Source organism: Staurois parvus, unplaced genomic scaffold (genome assembly GCF_062004578.1).
Source record: "Staurois parvus isolate SC_StPar_1 unplaced genomic scaffold, SC_StPar_1.0 ptg000961l, whole genome shotgun sequence".
NCBI lineage: Eukaryota > Metazoa > Chordata > Amphibia > Anura > Ranidae > Staurois > Staurois parvus.
The window spans coordinates 631,259-657,924 of record NW_028318757.1 but is presented as its reverse complement, the minus strand read 5'-3'; the positions used below and the strand labels follow the sequence as shown (position 1 = coordinate 657,924).

Here is a 26,666-nt window from a genome sequence, read left to right as displayed (position 1 = left end):
CACTTTTGGGCTGAACCCCCTTCTGGCCTAGCAGACGTGGATCCTGGGTGCAGGAAACTGGACCTCCTGCCTGTATCCAAGGCTATAGCGCTGTTCAGTTTGTTCCCAAACAGGGAGGAACCCTCAGAGGGGATCTTGCACCATGTCTACGTAGAGACTTGATCAGCCAACCAGGGCCAAGGCCACAACGCACGCTTGGCTGTCACCGAGGACAGCATAACCCGAGCCAGCAGACAGGTAAGGTAGATTGAGGCCTCCCCCATAAATGCAGATGCCAACCTCAGCTCCCTAATACCTGAATTCCTGGCCATCTCTTCCAGAACTCCTCTGAGGGCTGCATCCACATTATCTGACCACACTTCCATAGCTTCAGACAAGGCCACTAAGGCAAACGTTGGCTTGCAAGCCATCCCAGCCGTAGTGTAGATTCCCTTGAAATCGGAATCAGTGCTCCTTTCCAGGTTGTCCTTGAAGGACACCAAATCCTTGAGAGGGAGGGTAACGTGCTTGGCTAGTCTCATCAAGGCTGCATCCACCAGAGAGGCAGATTCTAGATGTTTGACGTCCTCTGACTTGAACGAATAAAGCTTGGCTGGTTTATTCAGCAAAGAGGCCCTCTTATCGACATTGCTCCACTCCCCTGTGAAAATTTCCCTGATTTCTTCCAGGAACGGAAAGTTTGGACAATCCTTCCTTAGATGTTTAAAGAATTTCCTGTGTTTAGGGGGAGACTCCACGGCTTTGTTCCACTTCAGGGCCTCTTTGACTAGGTGCACGACCAAGGCGAAATCGAAGCCCACACACAATCTGAGGCTCCAACTGACAGGTAGCTAGGTTGTGAAGGCTCCAATCCGTCTTGGGGATTTTTGGGAGGGGATCAGACCCCGACTATTCCCAGTTTCTTTCAGGGACTCTTGAACAACCCATCTGACCAAAGCCTCTGCCTGTTGGTTGGTGCTTTCTTTCTCGCCGGTTGCCCATGCAAAACAGGAGTCACATAATGACCTGTCGTCAGGAATCTGAGAATCACACCCCCAGCAAGTCTTCCTATTGGAGTGGTTGAAGTGCCCCTTAATGTGATGCCTGGAGGAGGAGCGAGAGCTTCTCCAATGATGCCTGGAGCTGGAAGGAGGCCTGTAGCGTCCAGATTTAGAGGACAAATGCTGGCGCCGAGACCTGGACGCACTTCCGTCATTGTGCGCTGTATAGTGGCGATCAGACCTAGAAGGGAGTAGAAAGAGAGAAAAAAAGACACAGAACAAGGGATAGTTAAAAGCCACAGAAAAGCACCAGTGGGGGATCAAGGGGCTAAAGCTGTCCGTCCGTACCTACTGCAGGGGTTGGCCACAAGGAGGCAGTGACACATCCATTACAGGTCAGCTGCAAAGGCAGCTAAGCTGTAAAAAAAAAAAAATATGCAAAATCCAGCAGACTACAAGGGGGGCAGGAGGGATAGGTACTGACCTTCACAGTGGACCACAGCACTTGGGAAACTGCCACATTCAGTCCGCAGGATTTCCCAAAGAAAACAGCCCTGACAGCTGTTTGAATTTGTCGCCAAAGCTGTAACATCACCGCCACCATTCTGCCCATGCACATGCGTGAGTGCTGCCATCTTGCAATACTGCGCATGCTCGAAGCCAAGCCTCATTCTGAGGCCAACTTGCACATGTGCAGTACGCCGGAGACCGCTCCAGACCCAGAAGCATTGTGCTCCAGGCACCCACTAGCACAAGGGAAAGAAAAGAGGCAAATCAGGAGCAAAAAATGAGACCCAAACACAGGCACTGCATACCAACCCTGCACAGCCACAACTGCCTGACTTAGAGACTGCCTTGTCCAATCGGGGCGCTATATGGCCACCCGCTGTTAACAGACTATCCGGCCCAAGTGCAGCTCGCCCGCCATTGGCAGACCTGAGATCTTCCAGGCACCGACTCCTGCTCGCCCATTTCCACTGCGCTGTTAGCTGGGGAACACTGGAATTTGATGAGGGGGTGTCTGCTACACCACTCCCGGCACCACATCTATGCGCCATGTCCAATACCCCGCCTTTAGCTGGGGCTCATGGAACTGACAAGCGGCGCGTCACCTCGCATCTCCCGGAGAGGCTCACCATGCCTTGTCCATGGACCATCTTGTATGCGGGAACCAGGTAAGACTTGCACTAGGTCCATAGGAGGAGGACAAAAAAGGAACACGGTCTCTGGCAAAGGAGCAAAGATTTATGGGATCCTATAGGAGAATAGAGGGCAGGACTAACCCATACGTATGCTGCCATCGAGTCTGTCAGGAAAAGATCAATGTATGCCTGTGGAGAGGGGCAGAGGAGTAGGAAGAAGTGTATCTCTGTAGTCCAGCAGGCAGGGCAGACAATGCTGCTTAGAAGTTCAGAGCAGCAAAGGCACTTTGTTATCAGCATAAACAAAGTTAGGTGCAGACTAGATTTCTAGCAGATCAACAGTTAATTTTCTGTAAGTGTAGAATTTTAAGGGATAGGGGAAAATGTGGCTAAATGTGCATGCAGAGCTAGAATCTACTAATTGTTTTCTTTGCCCTGACACTTAAATGTTCTGGGCATCAGTGTAAAGCAAACTCAAATTTATACAAGTGTTCTCTGCATTTTCAGGTTTATGCAGGAGCTCACCGAAATGCTTGGATTTCGCCCATACAAGTATTATTTTTACACATGGAAGTATATTTCACCAATCTTTATGGCAATTCTCTTATCAGCTAGTGTAATACAACTAGCAATCAGTCCTCCAGGATACAGTGCATGGATCAAAGAACTGGTGAGTAATGTATTTTCAATGATACTCTTTTCCTCAGATATCTGAGGAAAAATACAGACAACCTCTGGGAAAAACCAAACCTACAAGACGTAGAAATGAAGGAATAAGAACATTGCTGGCTAGTGTCGCTAAAATTCGGTCATTCATGTTAGATATGCAGCATTTAATTTAGCAGATAGAACGTAGGTAAAAATGCTTTAGGTCTGGCAAAGGGCAAAGGTTTATTTCATGCTGTGGCACGACGTAAAACCTGTCACAGGAAGGAGTATACCAGTTGGATTTCCCATTAATTCCTGTTCCGATGACAACTCCTAATGTTGGATTTTCCCTCACTTTCAAACCCAACAGACATGACTAGCAGGGATTCAAACCCCTCATGCCAGTGCCAGCTCAGTGCAGCATTAATGGGTTTATAACTATTAAAAAGCCAAATGCAAACTCACAGAAATATAAAATCACAGAGCTTTTCTGCAACTATGCCACATTGGATAGAAACCATCCATTGGGAGAGCCTCTTGTGGCAGCAAACAGCATGTTGTCAGTGAGCAAACAAGGCCCAATGTTCCAGGAAGTGAGGAGAGCCACTGTGGATTGCAAAGCAAGATGTGATGTCATAGCCCTCGATCCCCTCATGTTTTGCATTATATTGTATTGTTATTGTTCTGTCCCCCATTGTAATGTACAGCACTGAGCGAACTATTGGCGCTTTATAAATACTGTATAATAATAATAATAGCTGGTTGCTATGGTAAACCGTTTTGGAGCTTCTATTGATTTCTTTCACAAGCCATTGAAAATGATAGACAGGCAAGCGCTATTTAACAGGAGAAGTGGGGGTGGGTATGCCGGGCTCAACCAATCACAAAACACTCAGCAATAAAAAGGCACTGCAAAGGCGGAGAGAGAGAAAAGGAAAAAACAAACAGAAAACCACATCTCCTGCACATAATGCCACTGTGGAGCTGTAAAGCTGTAGAGCTACTGAGCCCATTGGACTGACGCTACTCACAGCCAAATAACAACAACAAAAACAGAAAAAGGGTTCTATAACAGGACTAATATGAAGAATATATAACAGATACATAGAAAATACGCATGTATATATAAAAAAAAATAATTCATGAGAAATGCACACATGAAAACGCTTGTATAAAAACTGCATGCATAAACCTAAAAGGATGCTCTGTTGCTATGTGTATATGTGGGCAAGACTGCCTCGCAACTAATAGTAATATGAATAAATAGAATATATGCACATATAAAGAAATTTCGTACATAAAAGCACATGCATAAAAAAACGCATGTATTAAAAAAAACCTATAAAAACTGCATTAGTGAACCTAAAACTGTGCACTATTGATATACAGTACATGTTAGAGCAAGACTACCTAGCAGCTTATAGTAGTATAAATGAATGGAAAAATATAAAACAAAATACATAATAAAAAGGGTATATATGGTAGGTCACATCATTATCAGTAAATCTGCAGATAAGGATGGTGCTGTAATTCCAATCCATTTGGTCTTTCATTCAGTACAGTGTATGATAACCAATCTCTTGCCTTTCTAGACCGTCTGGTTTGTCATGAAGAAGGAAAAATCCATGCAGTAAACTACACCAAACCTACAGCCGGAAACTCCTTCCTCCATTTCACTAGTTGCTATCATCCTTGCTTGATTAATATACAGAAAAGTCAGTTTTGTAGATTGTATAAATAAGAAGTGCAGCGTTAATCATATAATCCATAAGAAGTAGGATATAAAAGTACATAAAAGTTCATATAAAAAGGCTCATAAAAAAAGTGTGTATATAAAAGTGTAGATAAATGATTCCCTCCGCAGCCTCTTTTATATAAAAGACTTGTGCTCGGAAACAGTGGTAAAATTGCGCACTCACCAGAAGCGCATAGGTAATGCGCACATAAATATATCCACCATGGCAGGCAGGGTATGTCAGGCGTCTGGTGAGCTTACTTCTAAGGATTGGTCAGCACAGCAGTATGTCTTGGGGTTAATGTAGAAATCTGCTGCTCCAGAGGTCCCCTTTAGGATGGATGGGTGCTCAGCCTGGATACAGGGATCCCTTCCTCTGGGTACTGGTGGGTCGTCTGTAGGCTTAATGGCTCCAGGAAAGCGCCACAAAAGAAGTGCCCATAGTGTAGTATTTATGAAAAATCTTTATTCCAGGATAACTATTTATAAAACGGTAATATTGCAGAGTTATGCAGCACTGACCCGATTAAAGATGGCCACCTTAGGCCTTTCGTGCCACGCATGTCATCAGAGGGGAGACCAACACTACCGTGATGGACGTCAATTGTTTATATAGATAAAATGGCGCATGCGCTTTACGTTGCCGCCATTTTGTCGATGGGTGCGATGTGCGCATGCGCCTAGGTGTTTGTAATACTAGTGGCTGCAGAAAAAACTTGATATACTGCCTTCTCTTTCTTGTTTAAAATAATGGTGTCATTATCTTTGTTAATGCTCCTAAGACTGAGGGACCACCTACGAGAACACAATTACAATATTAAAAAAGGTTTTAAGGAGCATTCACTATCCAAGCACTATCGATTATGCCACAACAGAGACCCCACCTCACTCAAATTTGTGTGGATTGACGTTATCACTCCTCCCTGGAGAGGCATACACAAGAAACGTGCTGTCTCACAATTAGAGACCAAGTGGGTTTTTGAACTAGGTACCCTGTACCCCTTGGGTCATAATATAGAAGTAGATGTGAACTGCTTCATTGATAACAGCTGATTATTCCTTTTTGTACATTCTGCAAACCATGTATTACCAATTTTTACCGTCATTTTTTAATTTTACCCCATATGTTTTGATTCATACCCATCCTAGTCTCTACCAATTTATTTATTAATTTTCATATAATTTATTTTTAGACATAATTTCTTTGTCCTTTTAACCTTTCAATAACCTTTTTATGACATTTTATGTTTTTTTTCTGATTAATATGCATTCTATTCTATATATTTTATTTTTTTTTATATTATAGTTTTTTACAAAATATTTTTATTATATTACAGTGCACTATTTGCCGTGGATTATTACTCAATTTTTATATACATTTACATTCTATTTATTTACCTAGGTGACCTTTTACAATATCTTTTACCTATATACTATTAGATTTTTTATATACCGCACACTTATAATAATTTTTTAGGTTCACTAATTTCTTTTAGTGTTCTTAATATAAATGTATTTCCTCGTTTTATATATTAGAAAAATAATTTTTATATCCATTGATATTTTTATGATATACCAACTATATCTTCAATGAAAGATGTTGTATATGCATATATGTATTCACTAATCCCCATGATCATATTACTCATTTGGCGCGGTACTGCTAATGGACATATGATTTTTGCCATTTGTTTCTAACATCTTTTTGGCCACAGCAATGTCCTCTGTACAATATACTTTAGTCAGTTTTTGTACCGATCGCGATCTCCCCTTATATTACATATGTATTATGGTTCCCCGCAGCATCACAGCTGCCTGTCCAACTCAGATCCATGGCAAAATGCCGCTTTCGCTAGGCGCATGCGCACATCGCACCCTTCGACAAAATGACGTCAACGTAAAGCGCATGCGCCATTTTATCTATATAAACAATTGACATCCGTCACGGTAGTGTTGGTCTCCCCTCTGATGACGTGCGTGGCATGAAAGGGCTAAGAAGGAACCACTGCCGCCATGTGCAGGCCCGGCGGCCATCTTTAATCGGGTCAATGCTGCATAACTCTGCAATATTACCATTTTATAAATATTTATTCTAGAATAAAGTTTTTTCATAAATACTACACTATGGGCACTTCTTTTGTGGCTCTTTCCTGGAGCCATTAAGCCTACAGACGACCCACCAGTACCCAGAGGAAGGGAGCCCTGTATCCAGGCTGAGCACCCATCCATCCTAAAGGGGACCTCTGGAGCAGCAGATTTCTACATTAACCTCAAGACATACTGCTGTGCTGACCAATCCTTAAAAGGAAGCTCACCAGACGCCTGACATACCCCGCCTGCCTAAGTGGTCCATGGTGAATATATTTACATGCGCATTACCTATGCGCTTCTGGTGAGTGCGCAATTTTACCATTGTTTCCGAGCACAAGCCTTTTATATTCTGCTGCGGAGGGGATCGTTTATCTACACTTGTATATAGACACTTTTTATATGAGCCTTTTTATATGAACTTTTATGTACTTTTATATCCTACTTCTTATGGATTATTTGATTAGCGCTGCACTTCTTATTTATACAGTTTTAGCAAGGTTTTATTTTGGTTACCTTTAGTGCCATATCTGCTATATTAAGAGCGCTCACTTTGTCTTACCATATTCAGTTTCGTAGATTGACATGTCTTAATGTCTTAATCCAGGCTTGAGGACTATCAGTAACACAGCATTCTACTAAAAAAGAAATCCACTGACAAAGTGTATCCTTGAAGTAAGGTTGATGAAGTCTTTTCCCTCTATCTACAAGAGCATAATTCTTCCCATAAGCCCACAAACGACATAGCTTCAGCTGTTCGTTTCATTACACAGTACCATTGTAAGTATAAGAGGATGGAGTGCATTTTCAAAAGATATTGGGCAATTCTATTAGAGGACCCCCACCTTAAAACCATTGTTTGAGAAAGGAGCCAATAAGAACAACAAAACGCGTTAACATAGCAACCAGCCCACCCCAGGCCTGACATCACATCTTCTTTTGCAATCCACAGTGGCTCTCCTCACTTCCTGGAACATTTGGCTTTATTTGCTTACTGACAACATGCTGTTTGCTGATACAAGCGGCTCTCCTGGTGGACAGCTTCCATCCATTGTGGCATGGCTGCAGATAAGGTCTTTGACTTTATATTTCTATGAGTTTACATTTGGTGTTTTAATCATAATAAACCCCTTGATTCTGCACTGAGCTGGCACCCTCTTGCATTCCTTTTTGTAATTTAAGAGATTTGTTCCGGTCTCAGATGGAGCTGCCTATTGAAGTGCAACACCCCTCCTATGGGATTTTTATTGAACATTTTATGAATTCCTTAAGAAAATTGTATGAGCTATCTACAGTATGCTATATAAGTGTATTTTCACATTTATCTAGGGGGGTAGAAGTTAACTTATGTGGATGGTGTATTAGTATTTTTTTGTACCATACTTTATTTGATTATTCCTGGAGGGTTCATGCATTACAAGGGGCTCTGCATGGGTTACAGGTCAGATCTCCAAACCTCTTTAAATGACCACTGCAGGCCTCAGAGTCACCAGACCCTGATCCAAACTGGTGAGTAGGGCAGGTGCTGTTTACTTGTGTCTTCCACCACTATCTTGCTTAAGAGCATATACAGTATCTCTGTCTGTAAGGCCCTTCTGTCTTGATATCTGGTCATTGGGGCCAATGGTCTCCAGCATCAGTTTTCTGCTCTCTGCTGCATGTTTCTTACATTATTCTTCAGGCCACACTGTTTTTGTCTTTGCTGACTGACACTCCATCGCTCTTTTGCTGGGGACACAGCATGGCCTTTTTAACTGAGAGCTCCCTGAAGTGAATTTAACGATAGCCTAACTGCCCAAGTACTTCTCTAGGTTGGAGTGTAGGTAACGTGGGATAAGTGTCTCATTTCTACATAGTGAAGTGCTTTTTGGTGATGTTCTGTAAAGGGCCATACCCCCTCATTATTGTGTTATACATGAACAACAAGTCTTATACAAATAGACCATTCGTGGCTGCAGTAGAATTTTTTTACTCAGAATTAATATCATCGTACAATACAGGACACTGACTGGATATTCATAGGCCAATACCTTTAGGTGATTTAACACTGGCAAAGCTTTAAGGATAGGCCCCCTGGGCATCCCCCTACCCCACTCTGTGAATCCTCAATTGTTGTTTCTGGTGTTCTAAGGTGAAGGACCTCTTCTTCCTTATCAGGAAAATGTAACTAGTTTCCTAATTATTCTGCAGTGCTGGCTTAAGTTTGACAGCACATGGGCTAACTCTTCTGCTTCCTCATCTGAGCCACTTTTGGAGTATCTGTGACTAGCAATCTTACTCTTGAATTGTTCTCCTGTGCTATGCTTGGTTTATGTCTTTTGCATCAGGACCTTATTGAAGTGCAAGCACCACTAATTAATACGAAATGCTGCATGCTCTAAAATACTTAGCCAGTTCGTATCCAGCCTCAGCATGATTAGTGGCCTCACGTCAGTGAACTTGGGGATCTTATTCACTCCCTTGTTATATCTCTCCTTGACTATTATAACTCCCTCCTCATTGGCCTACCTAATCGCAGGCTATCCCCTCTTCAGTCTATCATGAATGCTGCTGCCAGACTTATCCACCTTACTAACCATTCTGTATCAGCCACCCCTCTCTGCCAGTCCCTCCACTGGCTTCCCATTGCCCAACGGATAAAATTCAAAACATTAACAATAACGAATAAAGCCATTTATAACTCTGCCCCGAATTACATCAACGATCTTGTCTCTAAATATCACCCAAACCGTACTCTCCGCTCCTCGCAAGACCTCCTGCTCTCTAGCTCCCTTGTCTCCTCCTCCCATGCTCGTCTCCAGGACTTTTCCAGAGCTTCCCCCATCCTCTGGAACGCTCTACCCCAATTTATCAGACTATCGCCTACTCTGCTCACTTTTAGGCGATCTCTTAAAACCTATCTCTTCAGGGAAGCCTATCCTGCCCTCAGCTAATAATGGAATCTTCTACTCTTCCAACCAGTCCATCCCCCACAGTTACTACCTTTTGTACTACAAGCCCCTCCCTCCTAGATTCCTCCAAGGAGCAGGGCCCTCCTTTCCCTCTTGTATTGAACTGTATTGTTGCTGTATTGTCTCCTGTTATATTGTAAAGCGCTGAGCAAACTGTTGGCGCTATATAAATCCTATATAATAATAGTAATCTTTGAATGGTTTATGTCATGGTGGGTAGTTAGCCCAGTATGCTTACCAAGAAGGTTTAGAGGTTTTTATCCCTAACGGTTCAGTCTCCAAATCAAAGTGGACTGAATGGTTCTATGAATTGCATTGGTAGCATGCATTCTCCTCTGTGTCCCAAATAATATAAACATGTGCAATTAATATAAACATGTAAACACACATCAACCCCTGCACAAATATGTACAAAACCCCAAAAGGTTCAAAACTGAACCAACATGTGTACGAATGTGAGATAAGAGAAATTATATATGTGACATAATCCTATATAAGTCCATATTCCTCCATGAGTATAAAGGATGAACACCATCAGCATCATCAGATGGTAGGATTGGAGTAACTCCCGCTTGCAGACTCACATGTATGTAAAAAACAAGGAAAGACAAACAGAGGCACCGACTAAGGGTAGTAGTTTATTAGCTCTCATAAAAAGAAAGATAATATGCAGCTGTGGTGTGTGATCCAAAAATCAGCATGTAATGCAATTCTTCTAGATGGCAGTCTTTTCCCAGCCCAGGCACTTTGTCAAGCAGATAGCCTCTTGCCAGAAACCAAAAGGACTGTTGTGGACCGCATGGAGATCATCAGGGCGAAAGCAGGGCTCCAGAATAGCGTAATGACATCAGAAAAGGCATTGCAATATGTTTATGGGTGTCCCTGTCCCATTCTTCAAGCCTCACACACTGAGGCTAATCACACTGTTAGTGCATATTATCTTCATTTTTATGAGAGATAATAAACTTAGTCGGTGGCATTGTTTCTCTTTCTTTGTCTCTTACATTCCCGTGTGTGTCCCTCATGTTCACAGGTCTTCACCAACCAAAAGCCCTCATTAGGACTACTATTTGTGTCAGCAGCAATTAACTCCCATTACTGTCTTATTTTTATTATGTATTATTAATTTTGGGATGTGTTTCCTTTAAATTTAGTTGTTGGCTGATTTAGAAAAAAACTAAAGGCATTGGGTTTTGTTTTAGTAGTGTTTCTTTATGAACAGGGATTTTTGGCCATCTCTTCTGGGGGTGTCCACCAAACACACCTTATCCTATCACCCAAATTCCTCATACACCCCATCCCCATAATAAAAGTAAATTCTAGGAATGTACCTGAACATTAATCCCAAAATGGCAGGTATTATAGCTGGGCATCACGCCCAAAACTAGGCGACACTAGCTTAGGTGCAAAACTGGAACTACTTTATTGAACAGAAATACAGGTTTTTATACACTTCGGAAATAGGGGCAGTCCCCACATGAACAATAAAAACAAATATTACACATTGGGATATACATCCCACACTGGTTAGGTAAGAGCTTGATCACATTAGCCTAAACAGTGCAAACTGTAAACAGTACAACAGCTAATCGCTGACAGTGATCTAATTAACAGTAAGCTAATCAACAGCTAGCAACTAACATGCAACAGTGATCTAATTACCAGTAAGCTAATCAACCATCCAAAAACAACAAAGATTAGTTATGGGCTCAACCAGATTAGGTTTTTTTTTTTTATTAATACACTTTTAAAAAAAATTAAAGGAACACTTTGAAATTACATCAGAAATCAATGGGGAAAAATATGCTGGATATCTGTACTTATATGGACAGGGTAATGTGTTGGGAACGTAAGGATGCCCCATGTTTGATGGAAATGAAAATTATCAACCTACAGAGGACTGAATTCAAAGACACCCCTAAAATCAAAGTGAAAAAATGATGCAGCAGGCTAGTCCATTTTGCTGCAATATCATTGCAACAACTCAAAATGGTACTTAGTAGTTTGTATGGCCCCCACGTGCTTCCTCAGAGCCAAAGAGGCAAGTCCTCAAAACGCATTAGCATGTTGGAGGTCCAGGACTCCCATTGCGGATATCACTCAGTGCGGACTGTACAGCGCTGTTCTTTTTATGATGTACCTTTGACAATATTGTCATTTGTGAGTATGTTACCTCTTTTTTTTAATTAATAAATGGTTTTTTAAAAGGTAATGCACAAGGCCTGTGCGCCCTCTGTTTGTTTTCTTTTCATGCATTGTATTTGGACTCCCCTGGTCCATTGAGAGCAGCAAGGCATGCACTATCCAAGGCATTCGATATGTGGTTGTAGCCTCTGTGGAATCCATCCCCAAGCGCAGGAGTATATGTGTATGCCATTTTTAATATCTGGTGCTTGTATGCATGCCTGACAACGTCAGGACATGCTCCTAATGAGACGGATGGTGTCCTGGGTTATTTCCTCCCAGATCTGGACCAGGGTATCACTGAGCTCCTGGACAGTCTGAGGTGCAACCTGGCAGCGTCGGATGGACCAAAACATGGTATCCCAGAGGTGTTCTATTGGATTTTGATCGGGCGAGCATGGGGCCATTCAGTGATGTCAGTTCCTTCATTCTCCAGAGACTGCCTGCATACTCTCGCCATATGAGGCCAGGCATTTTCATTTACCAGGAGGAACCCAGGACCCACTGCACAAGGGTAGTGTCTGACAGTGGGTCCAAGGATTTCATCCCGATACCTACTGGCAGTCAGAATGCCATTGTCTAGCCTGTAGAGGTCTGTGCATGCCTCCATAGATATGCCTCCCCAGACCATCACTGACCCATCACCAAAATGGTCATGCTGAATGATGTTACAGGCAGCATAACGTTCTCCGTGGCTTCTTCATCTGCGGACCTGCCAATTCTGGTGTTCAATGGCAAATGCCAGTCAAGCACTATGGTGCCTGGCAGTGAGTATAGGGTCCACTAGAGGGCATCTGGCCCTTAGGCCACCCTCATGAAGTCTGTTTCTGATTATTTGGTCAGAGACATTCACACCAGTGGCCTGCTGGAGGTAATTTTGGCAGTGCTCTTCTTGTTCCTTCTTGCACAAAGGAGCATATATCAGTCCTGCTGATGGGTTAAGGACCTTCTAAGGCACTGTCCAGCTCTCCTAGAGTAACTGCTTGTCTCCCTCGAATCTCCTCCATGATCTTGAGACTGTGCTGGGAGACACAGCAAACCTTCCCGCAATGGCATGTATTGATATGCCATCCTGGAGGAGTTGGACAGCCTGTGCAACCTCTTTAGGGTCCAGGTATCCCCTCATGCTAACAGTCAGAAAAGATGAGTAGGGAAAAAATGTCTCCACCTGTAAAACCGTTCCTGTTTTGGGGGTCGTCTCATCGTTGCCCATGTAGTGCACCTATTGATAATTTCATGAACACCAAAGCAGCTGAAACTAATTAACAACCACCTCTGCTACTTAACTGACCAGATCAATATCCCAGGAGTTTTACTGACTTGATGCTATACTTTGATTAAAAAGTGTTACTTTAATTTTTTTGAGCAGTGTATATTAATAATAAATATGACTCATAAAGTTCACTGCTGTCAGATTTGATGTACTGTATCCCATTGAAAATATGTGATTTAACTTTTCTCCATAGACAAATAATTCATGGACAAATGTCATCCAGAGCATATAACTTTGCAATGATGAAATATTCTCTATATATGACAAGGATGTGTAGTCCTGAGGAGGATACCTTGCCTAGCATTGCACACACCTTCATAATAACCTCCCTCTTACACTGTGAATGTAGTTTTATAACTGTCCCAATGGAGACTAAATATAAAAAAATAAGGTGAAGTACACAATGTCTCAAGGTCTTGTTTGATCAAGAGGAGGGAAAAACAGTAGCACATATAAACCCCTCACCTCCCTCTTAACGCCCACCACAGGGTTGCCGTCCAGGGGAGGATAGTTGAGGTATATTTTTACCTCCCTCACACACCAATATACTACTGGATGGCTGGAGATGTTTAATCTATGCAAGGATTCTGATAAGGCATATGAAACAAATGGAGTGAAGTAATAGTGTAGATTCCATAAAAAGAGGGATGTGTCCATATACATTATATTGCCAAACTTATTGGGACACCCCTCCAAATCATTGGATTCAGGTGTTCCAACCACCTCCATGGTCACAGGTGTGTAAAATCAAGCACCTAGGCATGCAGACTGCTTCTACAAACAGATGTGAAAGAATGGGTCACTCTCGGGAGCTCAGTGAATTCAAGTGTGGTACCGTGATAGGTTGCCACCTGTGCAATAAGTCCATCCATGAAATTTCCTTGCTAATATATTTATTATATATTATTTATAATATATTTATTCCATGGTCAACTGTTAGTGGTATTATAACAAAATGGAAGCAACTGGGGACAACAGCAGCTCAGCCACCAAGTGGTAGGCCACGTAAAATGACAGAGCGGGGTCAGCGTGCAGTGCACAGAAGTTACCACGCCAACTGTCTGCAGAGTCAAAAGCTAAAGACCTCCAAACTTCATGTGGCCTTCAGATTAGCACAACAACAGTGCATAGAGAGCTTCATGGAATGGGTTTCCATGGTCGAGCAGCTGCATCCAAGATATAAATCACCAAGTGCAATGCAAAGTGTCGGATGCAGTGGTGTAAAGCCCCTGGTATGGTTATTGGAGGATGATGTGGATTGCTTCTTGGAGCATTATTCTGCATGTTCACAACAGGTGCTAAGGGATTGTATAAACGCAGTGCAGTCTTTGGTCAAACAGGCGATGTGTAAGCTGAGCTTTGTTCAACCCGTACTGCAGACATGGTCAGATTTGTTACACCCAACCTGAGTCAGCTTGCGACAAACCAGTACTGCTTCTCATCATTCCTCTGCTCAAAGCTCTCTTCCTGCATTCCCAACAGCACCCCCAGTGACAGCCCAGTATACCCTGCTATCTACCACATGTCAGTACCCTGCTCCCACTCGCTGCACCTATCCTGCCTTTAACCCTGTAAAGAAGTCCTCTGTAGCAACTGCTCCCTCCTTTGTTCCATCCCCCAGCTCTTTTCTGCCTACAGCTGCTCTATCCGTTTACAACCTGCGCTTACTTACAGTGCTCCAATAACTAAGACCAGGAAAAGGCAAAAATTCTTTCCAACCAGTACCATCCTACCAGTATCCAAACCGGTCAGCCTGCCGTCTGTGAACCCGCCTTCCGTTGTTCAGCCTGATGCCTGACCCAGTGTACGCTACCCAGCCTGATGTCCTGATCCGGCCTGATGTCCTACCCAGCCTGATGATCCTATCCAGCTTGATGATCTGGTGCCCGCTACCCAGCCTGATGGCCCGATCCGGCCTGATGACCCGATCCGGCCTGATGATCCTATCCAGCTTGGTAACCTGGTGCCCGCTACCCAGCCTGATGGCCCGATCCAGCCTGATGACCGATCCAGCCTGGTGCCTCGGTGCCCGTGGTGCGGCCTGGTGACTCGGTGCTCGCTGTCGTGCCAGATGACTCGTGCCCACTGTTGTGCCAGATGACTCAGTGCCCGCTGTCATGCCAGAAGACGCGGTGCCCGCTGTCGTGCCAGAAGACTCAGTGCCTGCTGTCGAGCCTGGTGACTCGGTGCCCGCTGTCGAGCTTGGTGACTCGGTGCCTGCTGTCGTGCCAGATGATTTGGTGCACGCTGTCGTGCCAGATGACTCGTGCCCGCTGTCATGCCAGATGACTCGGAGCCCGCTGTCGTGCCAGTTGACCCGGTGCCCGCTGTCGTGCTTGGTGACTCGGTGCCTGCTGGCGTGCCAGTTGACCCGGTGCCTGCTGTCATGCCAGTTGACCCGATGCCTGCTGTCGAGCTTGGTGACTTGGTAACCTGGTGCCCGCTACCCAGCCTGATGGCCCGATCCAGCCTGATGACCCGACCCAGCCTGGTGCCCGTGGTCCGGCCTGGTGACTCGGTGCCCGCTGTCGTGCCAGATGACGCTGTGCCCGCTGTTCTGCCAGATGACTCGGTGCCCGCTGTTCTGCCAGATGACTCGTGCCCACTGTTCTGCCAGATGACTCGGAGCCCACTGTCGTGCCAGTTGACCTGGTGCCCGCTGTCGTGCCAGTTGACCTGGTGCCCGCTGTCGTGCCAGTTGACCCGGTGCCCGCTGTCATGCCAGTTGGCCAGGTGCCCGCTGTCGTGCCAGTTGACCCGGTGCCTGCTGTCGAGCTTGGTGACTCGGTGCCTGCTGTTCTGCCAGATGACTCGGTGCCCGCTGTTCTGCCAGATGACTCGGTGCCCGCTGCCTCGCCTGATGGCCCGCTGCCTTGCCTGATGGCCCGGTGCCCGCTGCCTCGCCTGATGGCCCGCTGCCTTGCCTGATGTCCCGGTGCCCGCTGCCTTGCCTGATGGCCCGCTGCCTCGCCTGATGGCCCAGTGCCCGCTGCCTCGCCTGATGATCCTCTGTCCGCTGCCCAGCCTAATGTGCCTCTGTCCGCTGCCCAGCCTGATGATCCTCTGTCCGCTGCCCAGCCTGATGTGCCTCTGTCCGCTGCCTAGCCTGATGTGCCTCTGTCCGCTGCCCAGCCTGATGATCCTCTGTCCGCTGCCCAGCCTGATGTGCCTCTGTCCGCTGCCCAGCCTGATGTGCCTCCGTCCGCTGCCCAGCCTGATGTGCCTCCGTCCGCTGCCCAGCCTGATGTGCCTCCGTCCGCTGCCCAGCCTGATGTGCCTCCGTCCGCTGCCCAGCCTGATGTGCCTCCATCCGCTGCCCAGCCTGATGTGCCTCCGTCCGCTGCCCAGCCTGATGTGCCTCTGTCCGCTGCCCAGCCTGATGTGCCTCTGTCCGCTGCCCAGCCTGATGTGCCTCTGTCCGCTGCCCAGCCTGATGTGCCTCCGTCCGCTGCCCAGCCTGATGTGCCAGCCCCTGATATCCAGCCAATTACCTGACCCGGGCGGTGGAACATTTTGTCCACTAAAGACTATTTGGAGCGTCCTGAGGCCGCTCCTTGAGGGGGGGTACTGTGAGGAATGGACTCGCCAATGGTGATGGGACTCACCTGCCTTGTGGGCTGCAGTACCAGGGCTAGCCAGTGGGTGCTCTCAGCAACCAGAAGCTCACTCCTGCTGTCAGCCATCACCTGAGGCTGATTGCAGGAGGTGTATTTAAGGAATGGCCAGACCTGCAGTCAGTGCCTTGTTGTACTGTTTCGCTTGGCCCCGGTATCCTGATCCTGCTTGCTTCTACCCTGATTCTGCACGAACTCTGCCTGTACTGACCTCGGCTAGTCCTGACCACTCTCTCGCCTGCTCCTGGTACCTTGTTTGCCCGTTTGCTACTGACCCGGCCTACCTGACTACGTTTAGTGTTGTGTTTATGTATTGTTAGGCTTTAATAAGTTGTATTATACTATACCTGAAGCCTGCGTTTCCCTGTGTCCACACACTTCTGGTCATACCCAGATTCCTGACACAGGATTTATATGGCGCCAACAGTTTGCTCAGTGCTTTACAGTATAACAGGAGACAATACAGCAACAATATAGTTCAATACAAAAGGGTTAGGAGGGCCCTGATCCTGGGAGCTTACAATCTAAGAGATATGTGAAAGACCAAGATGTACTAGACCGCTGGTGCTCACCAGTTCACCAAAAGGTAGCGCGGCACTAGTACTGGCACTCTGCTGCATATGAGAGTTCTTTAAAATTTACCGACAAGTGCTAACAGAGATCAGGCCTGATTCTGCGAACACTGCGGTTTTGTGTGCAATTTATCAAGTGACAGTGACCTACTGACACTGCACTTGCTGAGGGAGAAGGGGAGGGTAAGCGTAGGGGCTAAACGCAGATGCTGGCAGGTGCCGGGGCTGATCCCGCTAACGCTGCATTTTTGGGGATGCTATACTAATGTGAACACTGGTATAGTGCTGATCTAATCAAAGATATTGATCTGTTCAGACACTATACTAGCAATGGAGGTTTATTGTGCATGAGCGTGTTCCTGGCAGTCAAGGGGTTAAATGTGATGACTGGTGTACTGATGGGCTATCTGACGCCATCTGGGAGGGGCGTGAAAACCACAGGAGCACAAATCATGTATATATATGTGATTTTGCACACCCATGCCACCGTGTAGCAGTATTTCTGCTATAGGGCGATCAGAAGCTGTTTGTGTTATGGCGCTGCGTTACTTTAACTGACAATTGCGCGGTCATGCAACACTGCACCCAAATTAAATTTGCGTGCTTTTTTTCCCACGAATTGAGCTTTCTTTCGGTGGTATTTGATCACCTTTGCGATTTTTATTTTTTGTGCTATAAAAAAAAAATGTTGCTATAAAACATGTCCAGTAAAAAAATGTAAAAATCAAATTTTGTCATAAATTTCGGCCAAAATGCATTCTGCGACATGTCTTTGCTAAAACAAAGATCCCAATACGTGTAAATTAATTGGTTTATGTGAAAGTTATAGCGTCTACAAATGGCGGGAAAGATACTGGGATTTTTTTTTTATAATATGGCGGTGATCAGCGACTTATGGCAGTGATCAGCGATATGGCGGGACTGCGGCGGAGATTTTGACACTGGGGGGGAACTGACCTGAGGTCACTGACATCCCCAGTGACACCAATACAGTGATCAGTGAAAAAAAAAAAAAACACTGACACTGTACTAATGGCGCTGGGGAAGGGGTTAACATTTTTTATTCAATCAAAGGGTTACCTGTGTGAGGGGAGTGTTTTACTAGTGGGCGGGGGGGAGGTGTACTTCACAGGAACACACTGATCCCGAGAGCTAAACTCCGCTCCCAGGAACAGTGTGTTAGGAACTGACAGGGAGCAGAGCTGCAGTGTAAACACTGCAGCCGTGCTCCCTGTCAGTGATTGCCGGTAATCGCCGGTACCCGGCGGGTAATGACCGGCCGGGACCCGGTGATTGACACCCGTGTCCACGATCGGCGGCGCGGATAGGGTGGGCGCGCGCCCCCTACCTGTTTTGCAAAATGACATTTTAAAACGTGATTTTGCGCAAGGGTGCCGCCCTATGGCCGTTTTAATACAGTGGCTGGACGACAACCAGTTAAGCTAATCAACAGCCAAATACCCAGACAAGCCAGGGAGCCCACTCCAGACAGCCTAGCACCTCCAGCCCTGAATACACCAAGTCCATTACACATGCTGTCTTTCAGGTGTTTGCTTTCACTTGTATAATCTGTCCATCATAAGACAAAACTCATACAATCTTCCAACAGTCTGAAAAAGTGGAATTCATCTATCGTCATAGATTTCTTGAGAGAGACTGTTGCTAAATATTTCTTTCCCAAAGTGGGGGAGCTTCTCCAACCTGCAGAAGGGCCCCATATATCCTCTGATCAATAAAGTGTACAAGATTAATATTACACCTTTCTATCCACTCCAGAAGAGAAGCTGTATTGTCTTTACTAAGAGAATTAATCCAAGCCTCACTCTCAGTGTTCATAACATTGTTGTCCATCAGTAGAGAATGATCTGCTCTCTCCGTGGGCCATAATCAGTGGGTAGAAGGCTAGCCCCTAGTCCCCTGCAAAAGCCTCTGTCCTGGTTGGGTCTGTCACAAGACCTAAAACAGCCACTGGCCAGTTTCTACTCACCCACATCTAAATGTCTTATGGCTTTTCAAAGCTGCTTGTGCCTTCTAACTTCGATTTTTAGGCCTGTTGGCACTGCCATCCTGCTGAAGCCCCACCCTAAGGGCTTTAGCTCTAGTTTTATAGAAAGACACATTCCTCTGGGCACACTTTATATGTGAAAGTCACTTTTGGTATATCATGTGAACTGGTGGATTAAATGTAAATCAGTGCCCCTTTTTTATCGTCTGAATTGGTCTTTTATATTGTCTGGTTGGTGCTGATTTAGTTGGAGTGAAAGCAGAGCTCCGCCTAAAAGGGGAAGTTCTGCTTTAAGGCCACCTCCCCCGCTCCTGTTTGTGACATGGCACTTGGGGGGGGAGAGTGGTGGGGACCCCTGATTTTGACAATTACCTGCTCCCACTTCTTCTCTGACTGCCTAGGTGACATGTCCCAGAAGACTGCGGGACCATTCATAATGCACAGCACAGCTTGCCCATTTGCAGTGGGCATCCAACTGTGAAGCCGCAAGCTGTCACAGCTGGGTGCCCACTGTTAAGATGCCAGCGATAGAAGGTGAAAACAGCTGGGGTGAGCACTTCACTGGATTGTGGGACAGGTGAATAGCTGTTTATTAAAAGTCAGCAGCTACAGTTTTTTTAGCTGCTGACTTTTAATTTTTGCACAGGAAACTGAAGCTCCTCTTTAATGCAGAAGATCAGTACTATTCTATTCCACTCTGCTTTTAGGCCTACTAGGGCTATAACATCTGCTGGTCAAAACAGGCCTAGACTTTGATTGCTGATTTGCTCCTCAATACTTTCAGATTGTCCAGATGTTTTTGAAAGACCCCATATTGCACCCTGCTTCTCATTTTATTGGCATAGCCTTTAAAACCCAAATCTTAAGCAAGACACCTGTTGGAATCAGTAATTGCTACCATGCTTAACTGCTTCAGTTCCGCCCCATGGCAGAAATACTGCTACAGGGCGGCAGCTGTGCGCAAAATCACATATATACGTGATTTTGCATTACCAGGTAGGGGGCACGCACGTGCCTTACCTGCGCTGCCAAAAATTCTGAAGGACCCTCTGCACACTGGTATATACCCTTTCAAGCAAACTATGCAACAAATAGGGATATTTGGTTCACACATATTGCAATACATGTTTAAGCTGGCCAACTGCGTCAAAGTAATCCCTCTATGGCCAGTCCTACTCTGCCCTGCCTACACAAGTGCTACTGTGGACACAATGCTAACATAGGGGAAAAGACACAATGGGGAGAGCTACAAGGTTCAGGTCTGGCTACTGACCCAACAATACAACAAACAAGAGATCCCTGTGCTCAAATCCATACAGCTAGTGCATGCATTTATCCATCAGGTGCTAAAGGGGTGTAACCACATTAACTCTAGAAATTCTGAAGGACCCTCTGCACACAGGTATATACCCTTTCAAGCAAACTATGCAACAAATAGGGATATTTGGTTCACACATATTGCAATACATGTTTAAGCTGGCCAACTGCGTCAAAGTAATCCCTCTATGGCCAGTCCTACTCTGCCCTGCCTACACAAGTGCTACTGTGGACACAATGCTAACATAGGGGAAAAGACACAATGGGGAGAGCTACAAGGTTCAGGTCTGGCTACTGACCCAACAATACAACAAACAAGAGATCCCTGTGCTCAAATCCATACAGCTAGTGCATGCATTTATCCATCAGGTGCTAAAGGGGTGTAACCACATTAACTCTAGAAATTCTGAAGGACCCTCTGCACACTGGTGTATACCCTATTACCTGCGCTGCCATTCGTGGCCGCGGCTGTCTATCACTGGGTCTAATGATTACGCGCCAGCGCCCAATGATTGCTGAGGATCTCCGACGGGGGGGAAAACTGTTGGTAAACAAAGCAGTTCTCCTCCCTTTCAGATCCTGCACACTACTTTGTATGGCTGTGCATAGCACAACACAGCACACATTGTAAAACAGCACACGGTTAACCCTTTGATCGCCCCACATGTTAACCCCTTCATGTCTAGTGCCATTAGTACAGTGTCAGTGCTTTTTATTAGCACTGATCACTGTATTGGTGTCACTGGGGATGTCAGTGACACCAAGTCAGTTCCCCCCAGTGTTAGAATTCCCACCGCAGTCTCGTTATAAGTTGCTGAAGCCCAGTATATATACCGCCATTTGTAAACACTGTAACTTTCACGTAAACCAATTAATTTACACATATTATTTTTTTCCTAGCAGAGACATGTAGCAGACTGCATTTTGGCCTAAATTTATGTGGAAATTAGATTTTTTTAAAACATTTTCTGGACATGTTTAATAGCAAAAAGTTTTTATTTCTCAAAATTGTCGGTCTTTTTTTTTTTTTATAGCGCAAAAAAATAAAAAACGTACAGGTGATAAAATACCACTGAAATAAAGCTCTATTCGTGGGACGTAAATTTCATTTGGGTGCAGCGTTCAATGACCGCGCAATTGTCAGTCAAAGTAGCGCAGCACCATAATGCAAAAAATGGCCTGGTCAGGAAGGGGGGGGGGGTATATCTTCTGGAGGGCAAGTGGTTAAAGTAGTTGCAAAGTCAGTACATACAAGATAAAAACAGGTTCGAAATACACAATATTGCCAAAAGTATTGGGACGCCTGCCTTTACACACACATGAACTCTAATGGCATTTCAGCCCTAGTCCATAGGGTTCACTATTCAGTTGGCCCACCCTTTGCACCTTTAACAGCATCTACTCTTCTGAGAAGGCTGTCCACAAGATTTAGGAGTGTGTCTATTGGAATGCTTGACCATTCTTCCTGAAGTGCATCAGGAACTGATGTGCCATCTCAAAGGTGTTCTATCGGGTTGAGGTCAGGAATCTGTGCAGGCCAGTCAAGTTCCTCCACCCCAAACTCACTCATCCATGTCTTTATGGACTTTGCTTTGTGCATTGGTGCGCAGTCATGTTGGAGCAGGAAGGGGCCATCTCCAAACTGTTCCCACAAAGTTGAATGTATGAAATTGTCCAAAATGTTTTGGTATGCTGACGCCTTAAGAGTTCCCTTCACTGGAACTAAGGGGCCAAGCCCAACCTCTGAAAAACAACCCCACAACATAATCCTCCCTCCATCAAACTTTACACTTGGCACAATGCAGTCAGTCAAGTACCTTTCTTCTGGCAACCACCAAACCCAGACACATCCATCGGATTGCCAGACAGAGAAGCATTTTTCGTCTCTCCAGAGAACACATCTCCACTGCTCTAGAGTCCAGTTGTGGCATGCTTTACACCACTGCATCCGACACTTTGCATTGCACTTGGTGATGTAAGGCTTTGATGCAGCTGCTCGGCCATGGAAACTTATTCCATGAAGCTCTCTAGGCACTGTTGTGCTAATCTGAAGGCCACACGAAGTTTGGAGGCCTTTAGCTATTGACTCTGTAGACAGTTGGCGACTTCTGTGTGCGTCAGCATGCACTGACCCCGCTTTGTCATTTTACATGGCCTACCACTTCATGGCTTGAGTTGCTGATGTTCCCAGTTGTTTCCACTTTGCTATAATACCACTAACAGTTGTACTTGGAATATTTAGTAGAAAGGAAATTTGACAGATGGAATTTTTGCACAGGTGGCAACCTATCACGGTACCATGCTTGAATTCACTGAGCTCCTGAGAGCGACCCATCCTTTCACAAATGTTTGTAGAAGCAGTCTGCATTCCTAGGTGCTTGATTTTATACACCTGTGGCCATGGAGGTGATTTGAACACATGAATCCAATTATTTGGAAGGGTTGTCCCAATAATGCCAATTTGGCAATATAGTATATCATTTTAAGGAACACATAGGGCTTTGATTTAGCAAATGTTTTAATGTTTTTATTACACCAAAATATAACAGTATTCTGATAAGAGAAATATCAAAGAAGTGTGATTTTTATACAACATATAGAATGATAAAGCACAAAGTAAAAGTTTGCATTTTCTCTTCATTGTTGGACACAGTCTCTCTTCTTTAGTCTTGACCAAACCGGGTTTTATAGCACCACCTACTTGAGTAGGACCAGGGGCGGACTGACCATTTGAAAACTCAGGCACTGACCAAGGGCCCAGGGTCAGTAGGGGGCCCCATGAGATGCCCCTGGTACCTTTTTTCATAGGCTTTTTTGAGTTTGGGCAAGGACACAGGGGCCCCATGATCCCCTATTGCCCGGGGGCCCCATGAGTTGTCAGTCCGCCCCTGAGTAGGACACTATGTGGAAAAAAACTCTGCACCTCCTATGGGCAGTCCTCTCTAGGCATAAAACCTCCTCTCTTATGGATCTGGTTCCCTGCTGATACATGCGGTCTCACAAGCTTTTTATTTATTTTTGTCTTTGTTTTCCTTTTTTCGGGATTTTTTCTCTGCAGAAATCTTTGATCAACAGCTATGCTGGATGAAAGGCTGGATAATCCAGATCCCGTGGTTACCCCAGTCTGACCAGTAAATGCACGCAGTTCCTTAGCCATGCTCTGGGTTGGCTGCATCGAGTCCCACCCTGGATCAGGACGGTCTGCGAGTTAAACAGCTCGCGGGGACACTTATGACCGGGCACTGGAGTTCATGTCACAGTGTTGCGCTGGCCAACAGCCCCCCACTTCAGTGGAGAGGAGGATCTGTCCTGGGAGCCTTACCCGCACACTCCACTGGACCAGTAAGTGGAAATCGCCCACTCCACTCCTCCCAAGATATATCTAGCTCCCTCATCACCTCCTCTCACGCTCACCTCCAGGACTTCTCCAAAGCCTCTCCCATCCTCTGGAACTCCCTACCACAGTATGTCCATTCAGCCCCCACCCTGTCTGCCTTTAGGCGATCTTTGAAAACTTACTTATTCCGAGAAGCCTACCCCAACTCCACTTAGGAACTATACTTAACTCACCTCCACCAGATCATCCCCCCGCAGCTATCACATTTTGTATCACCTCCCCCTTCCTTTAGATTGTAAGCTCCATGAGCAGGGCCCTCATATTCCTTCTGTACTGAAATGTATTGTAATTGTACAGTCTCCCTTATATTGTAAAGCGCTGCGCAAACTGTTGGCATTATATAAATCCTGCATAATAATAATAATGTCCCCCTTCCCTGCCTGAGCGCGGTTTGGGGTGCAAGTACTCCCTGGTGTGGTCAGTCCTGCAGGCCTCCCCCCCCTCCCCTGGCCTTCAGTGTCCCTCCTGTCTTCCTTGACAGATCCCCACTCCTTCTGCAGCTCCCATGGGCGTCCCTTGTGGCGGAGGTAACACTGGAGCAGGCATCAAGCTCCTCTGGGTAGTGAGTGGTTGTGACGTGAGTGACTTTTGGGGGTGGGGGGACCCCTGTGTCAGCTCATGTTCCCTTCATTATGTTTAACCCACCCTGTGCCTGTTAAGGGGTACAGGGTGTGAATGTATATTGTGTATTGATGTGTTTCCTGTAGCCCTCCCCACTGATGGGGCGGGCTGATGATGTGTTTCCTGTTCCTGGTTGTGTTTCCCCGCCCTGTGTATATATCATGTGTTTTGTGTAAAAATAAAGGCGTTGACTTCCTGTCTTAAGAAGAGTTTGGTGTTGTCTTACTTTCCTGCATGATCAGTGGGTGTGGTCTGTGGATGGTGTTCGGACAGGGAAGCTGCAGTATAACGGAAGATACCAAAGTGCGGTTTGGGTCTGGTTCCATTACATTGGTGGCAAGCAGTGGGATTGTGCTTCCAAACTGTGAACACATCTAAACCACCACCGGGATCCAAGATCAGGAAAGAAGACGTCAGTCACCCCAGTGGAGATATGGACCTGGCATCAGAGTTCCCAGGGCTGCTGCAGACTGTTCTTGTAACATACCCCAGGACTGTCTCTATGGATCAGTACCTGGAGCTCAGGCAGCGGATTTGGGAGGTCCTTTGGAGAGGAGCCCTCCAGGCGGCTGGTATGGAGAAAGGCAAGTGTTGTCCAACCCCAGAGGAAAGGGCCAGGGACCATCGGAAGTTACGGATGCCATTCCTGGGAGAGCGACCCCAGGAGCAATGGGTGACTGAGTTGGACAGGCTGGTCCAGCAGGAGATACAACTGGACAATAGATATTGGGCTTTGCGGTGGTATGCAGAGCAGGAATATTTAGGGGTGTCAACAGAGTGCTCTCCTGAGGGACATGACTTTGGTGGGCCTGGATTGCTGTGGGAGAGCCTTTCAGATCATTTTGTGTTTGGCGATGAAGGAGAACCTACCCTGGAGGAGTTGCGAGTGCAGAGAGGCTATGTTCGGTCTCACAGGGGTCTCAGAGCTTGAGCCAGATCTGCAATACCTGCTGATGAAAGAACTGCATCTGGAAAGGGCATACAGGCAACTGCTAAGACATGTTTGGCAGCATGCCCATCTCGGCTGAAGAGGTACCAGCAGAAAAGCTGGCAACAGAGCCAAACATTACTGAACCCTGCCCAGCACTGGTAACGCCTTCTGAGTTCCACGGACAGGAGATGGTGAACCCCTATCCCCAGACACCAGTTCCAGAGGCTGGGGATTTGATTGACTTATCTGCTGAGGAGGAACCAGCCGGCCCATCTCCCGCAGAAGAGCTGGCACCAGGGAATGGTGTTGTCGACCTCTGCCCACAACAACCAGCACCACTGGAGCTACAGGAAGAGGATGCAATCGGCACCTCACAACAGCAGCTTGAGCTGAGTGGATGAGACTACAGCCACTACCTGGATACCCCAGGGATGCTGGGCAGTCGGCCCAGATCCCCCACAGCATGATGGAGTCGGCCCACCCTGTCATCTCTCCAGCGGCTGAGAGGATTTCAGGGAGAAGGACCGGTTTGTGCTTCTCCCCAGCGGCGGGTATGTTCTACAGGAGAGGCAGAGGTTGGCTGGGTGAGTAATGCTTGGTGTGGGACAATTTGCATGGGGTACTGTGTGGGTGCTGGCATTGAGGGACTGGAGGTACAGATTAACTTCAGAGTACATCCATCTGGGATCTACTCCTGCGTTAGTCTCCTGCCAAAATTGGAGATATGTGACGGGAGTGACTTTTGGGGGTGGGGGGACCCCTGTGTCAGCTCATGTTCCCTTCATTATGTTTAACCCACCCTGTGCCTGTTAAGGGGTACAGGGTGTGAATGTGTACTCTTCTCCCACCTCTGTACCCTCTCCCACCTCGTCTTCTTCTCCCACCTCTGTACCCTCAACCAGTTCATTAACACCCCCTTCCCTCTCTCCGACCACCACCTCCTCACGTTCTCCGTCTCCCCTTCCCCTAACTCCCCCCCCTCCAAACCATCACCAGCCGCAACCTCCGCAACCTGAACCCGGCTGCTGACCGCCTACACAACAGCATCCTTCCACTGTCATGTCCTGACCTAGCCACCACCACATACAACGACTCACTGTCAGCTGCACTAGACTCTCTGGCACCCCTAATCACACGCAACATCAAACCTAGACCGCTTCAACCATGGCAGAACGACCATACTAAATACCTCAAACGTCGCAGTCGCG

The 26,666-nt window shown here is 46.1% G+C and overlaps 1 protein-coding gene across 2 annotated transcripts in view; it reads left to right on the top strand.

The window, feature by feature from the left end:
• The window catches only part of SLC6A17 (solute carrier family 6 member 17), a 450,753-nt gene that overhangs the window by 406,801 nt on the left and 17,286 nt on the right, over positions 1 to 26,666 (top strand). For both annotated transcript variants that reach the window (XM_089657075.1, XM_089657076.1), the window contains exon 11: positions 2,630 to 2,792. In XM_089657075.1, coding sequence (XP_089513201.1) covers positions 2,630 to 2,792 — 163 coding nt within the window. The remainder of the gene's footprint in view (positions 1 to 2,629; positions 2,793 to 26,666) is intronic.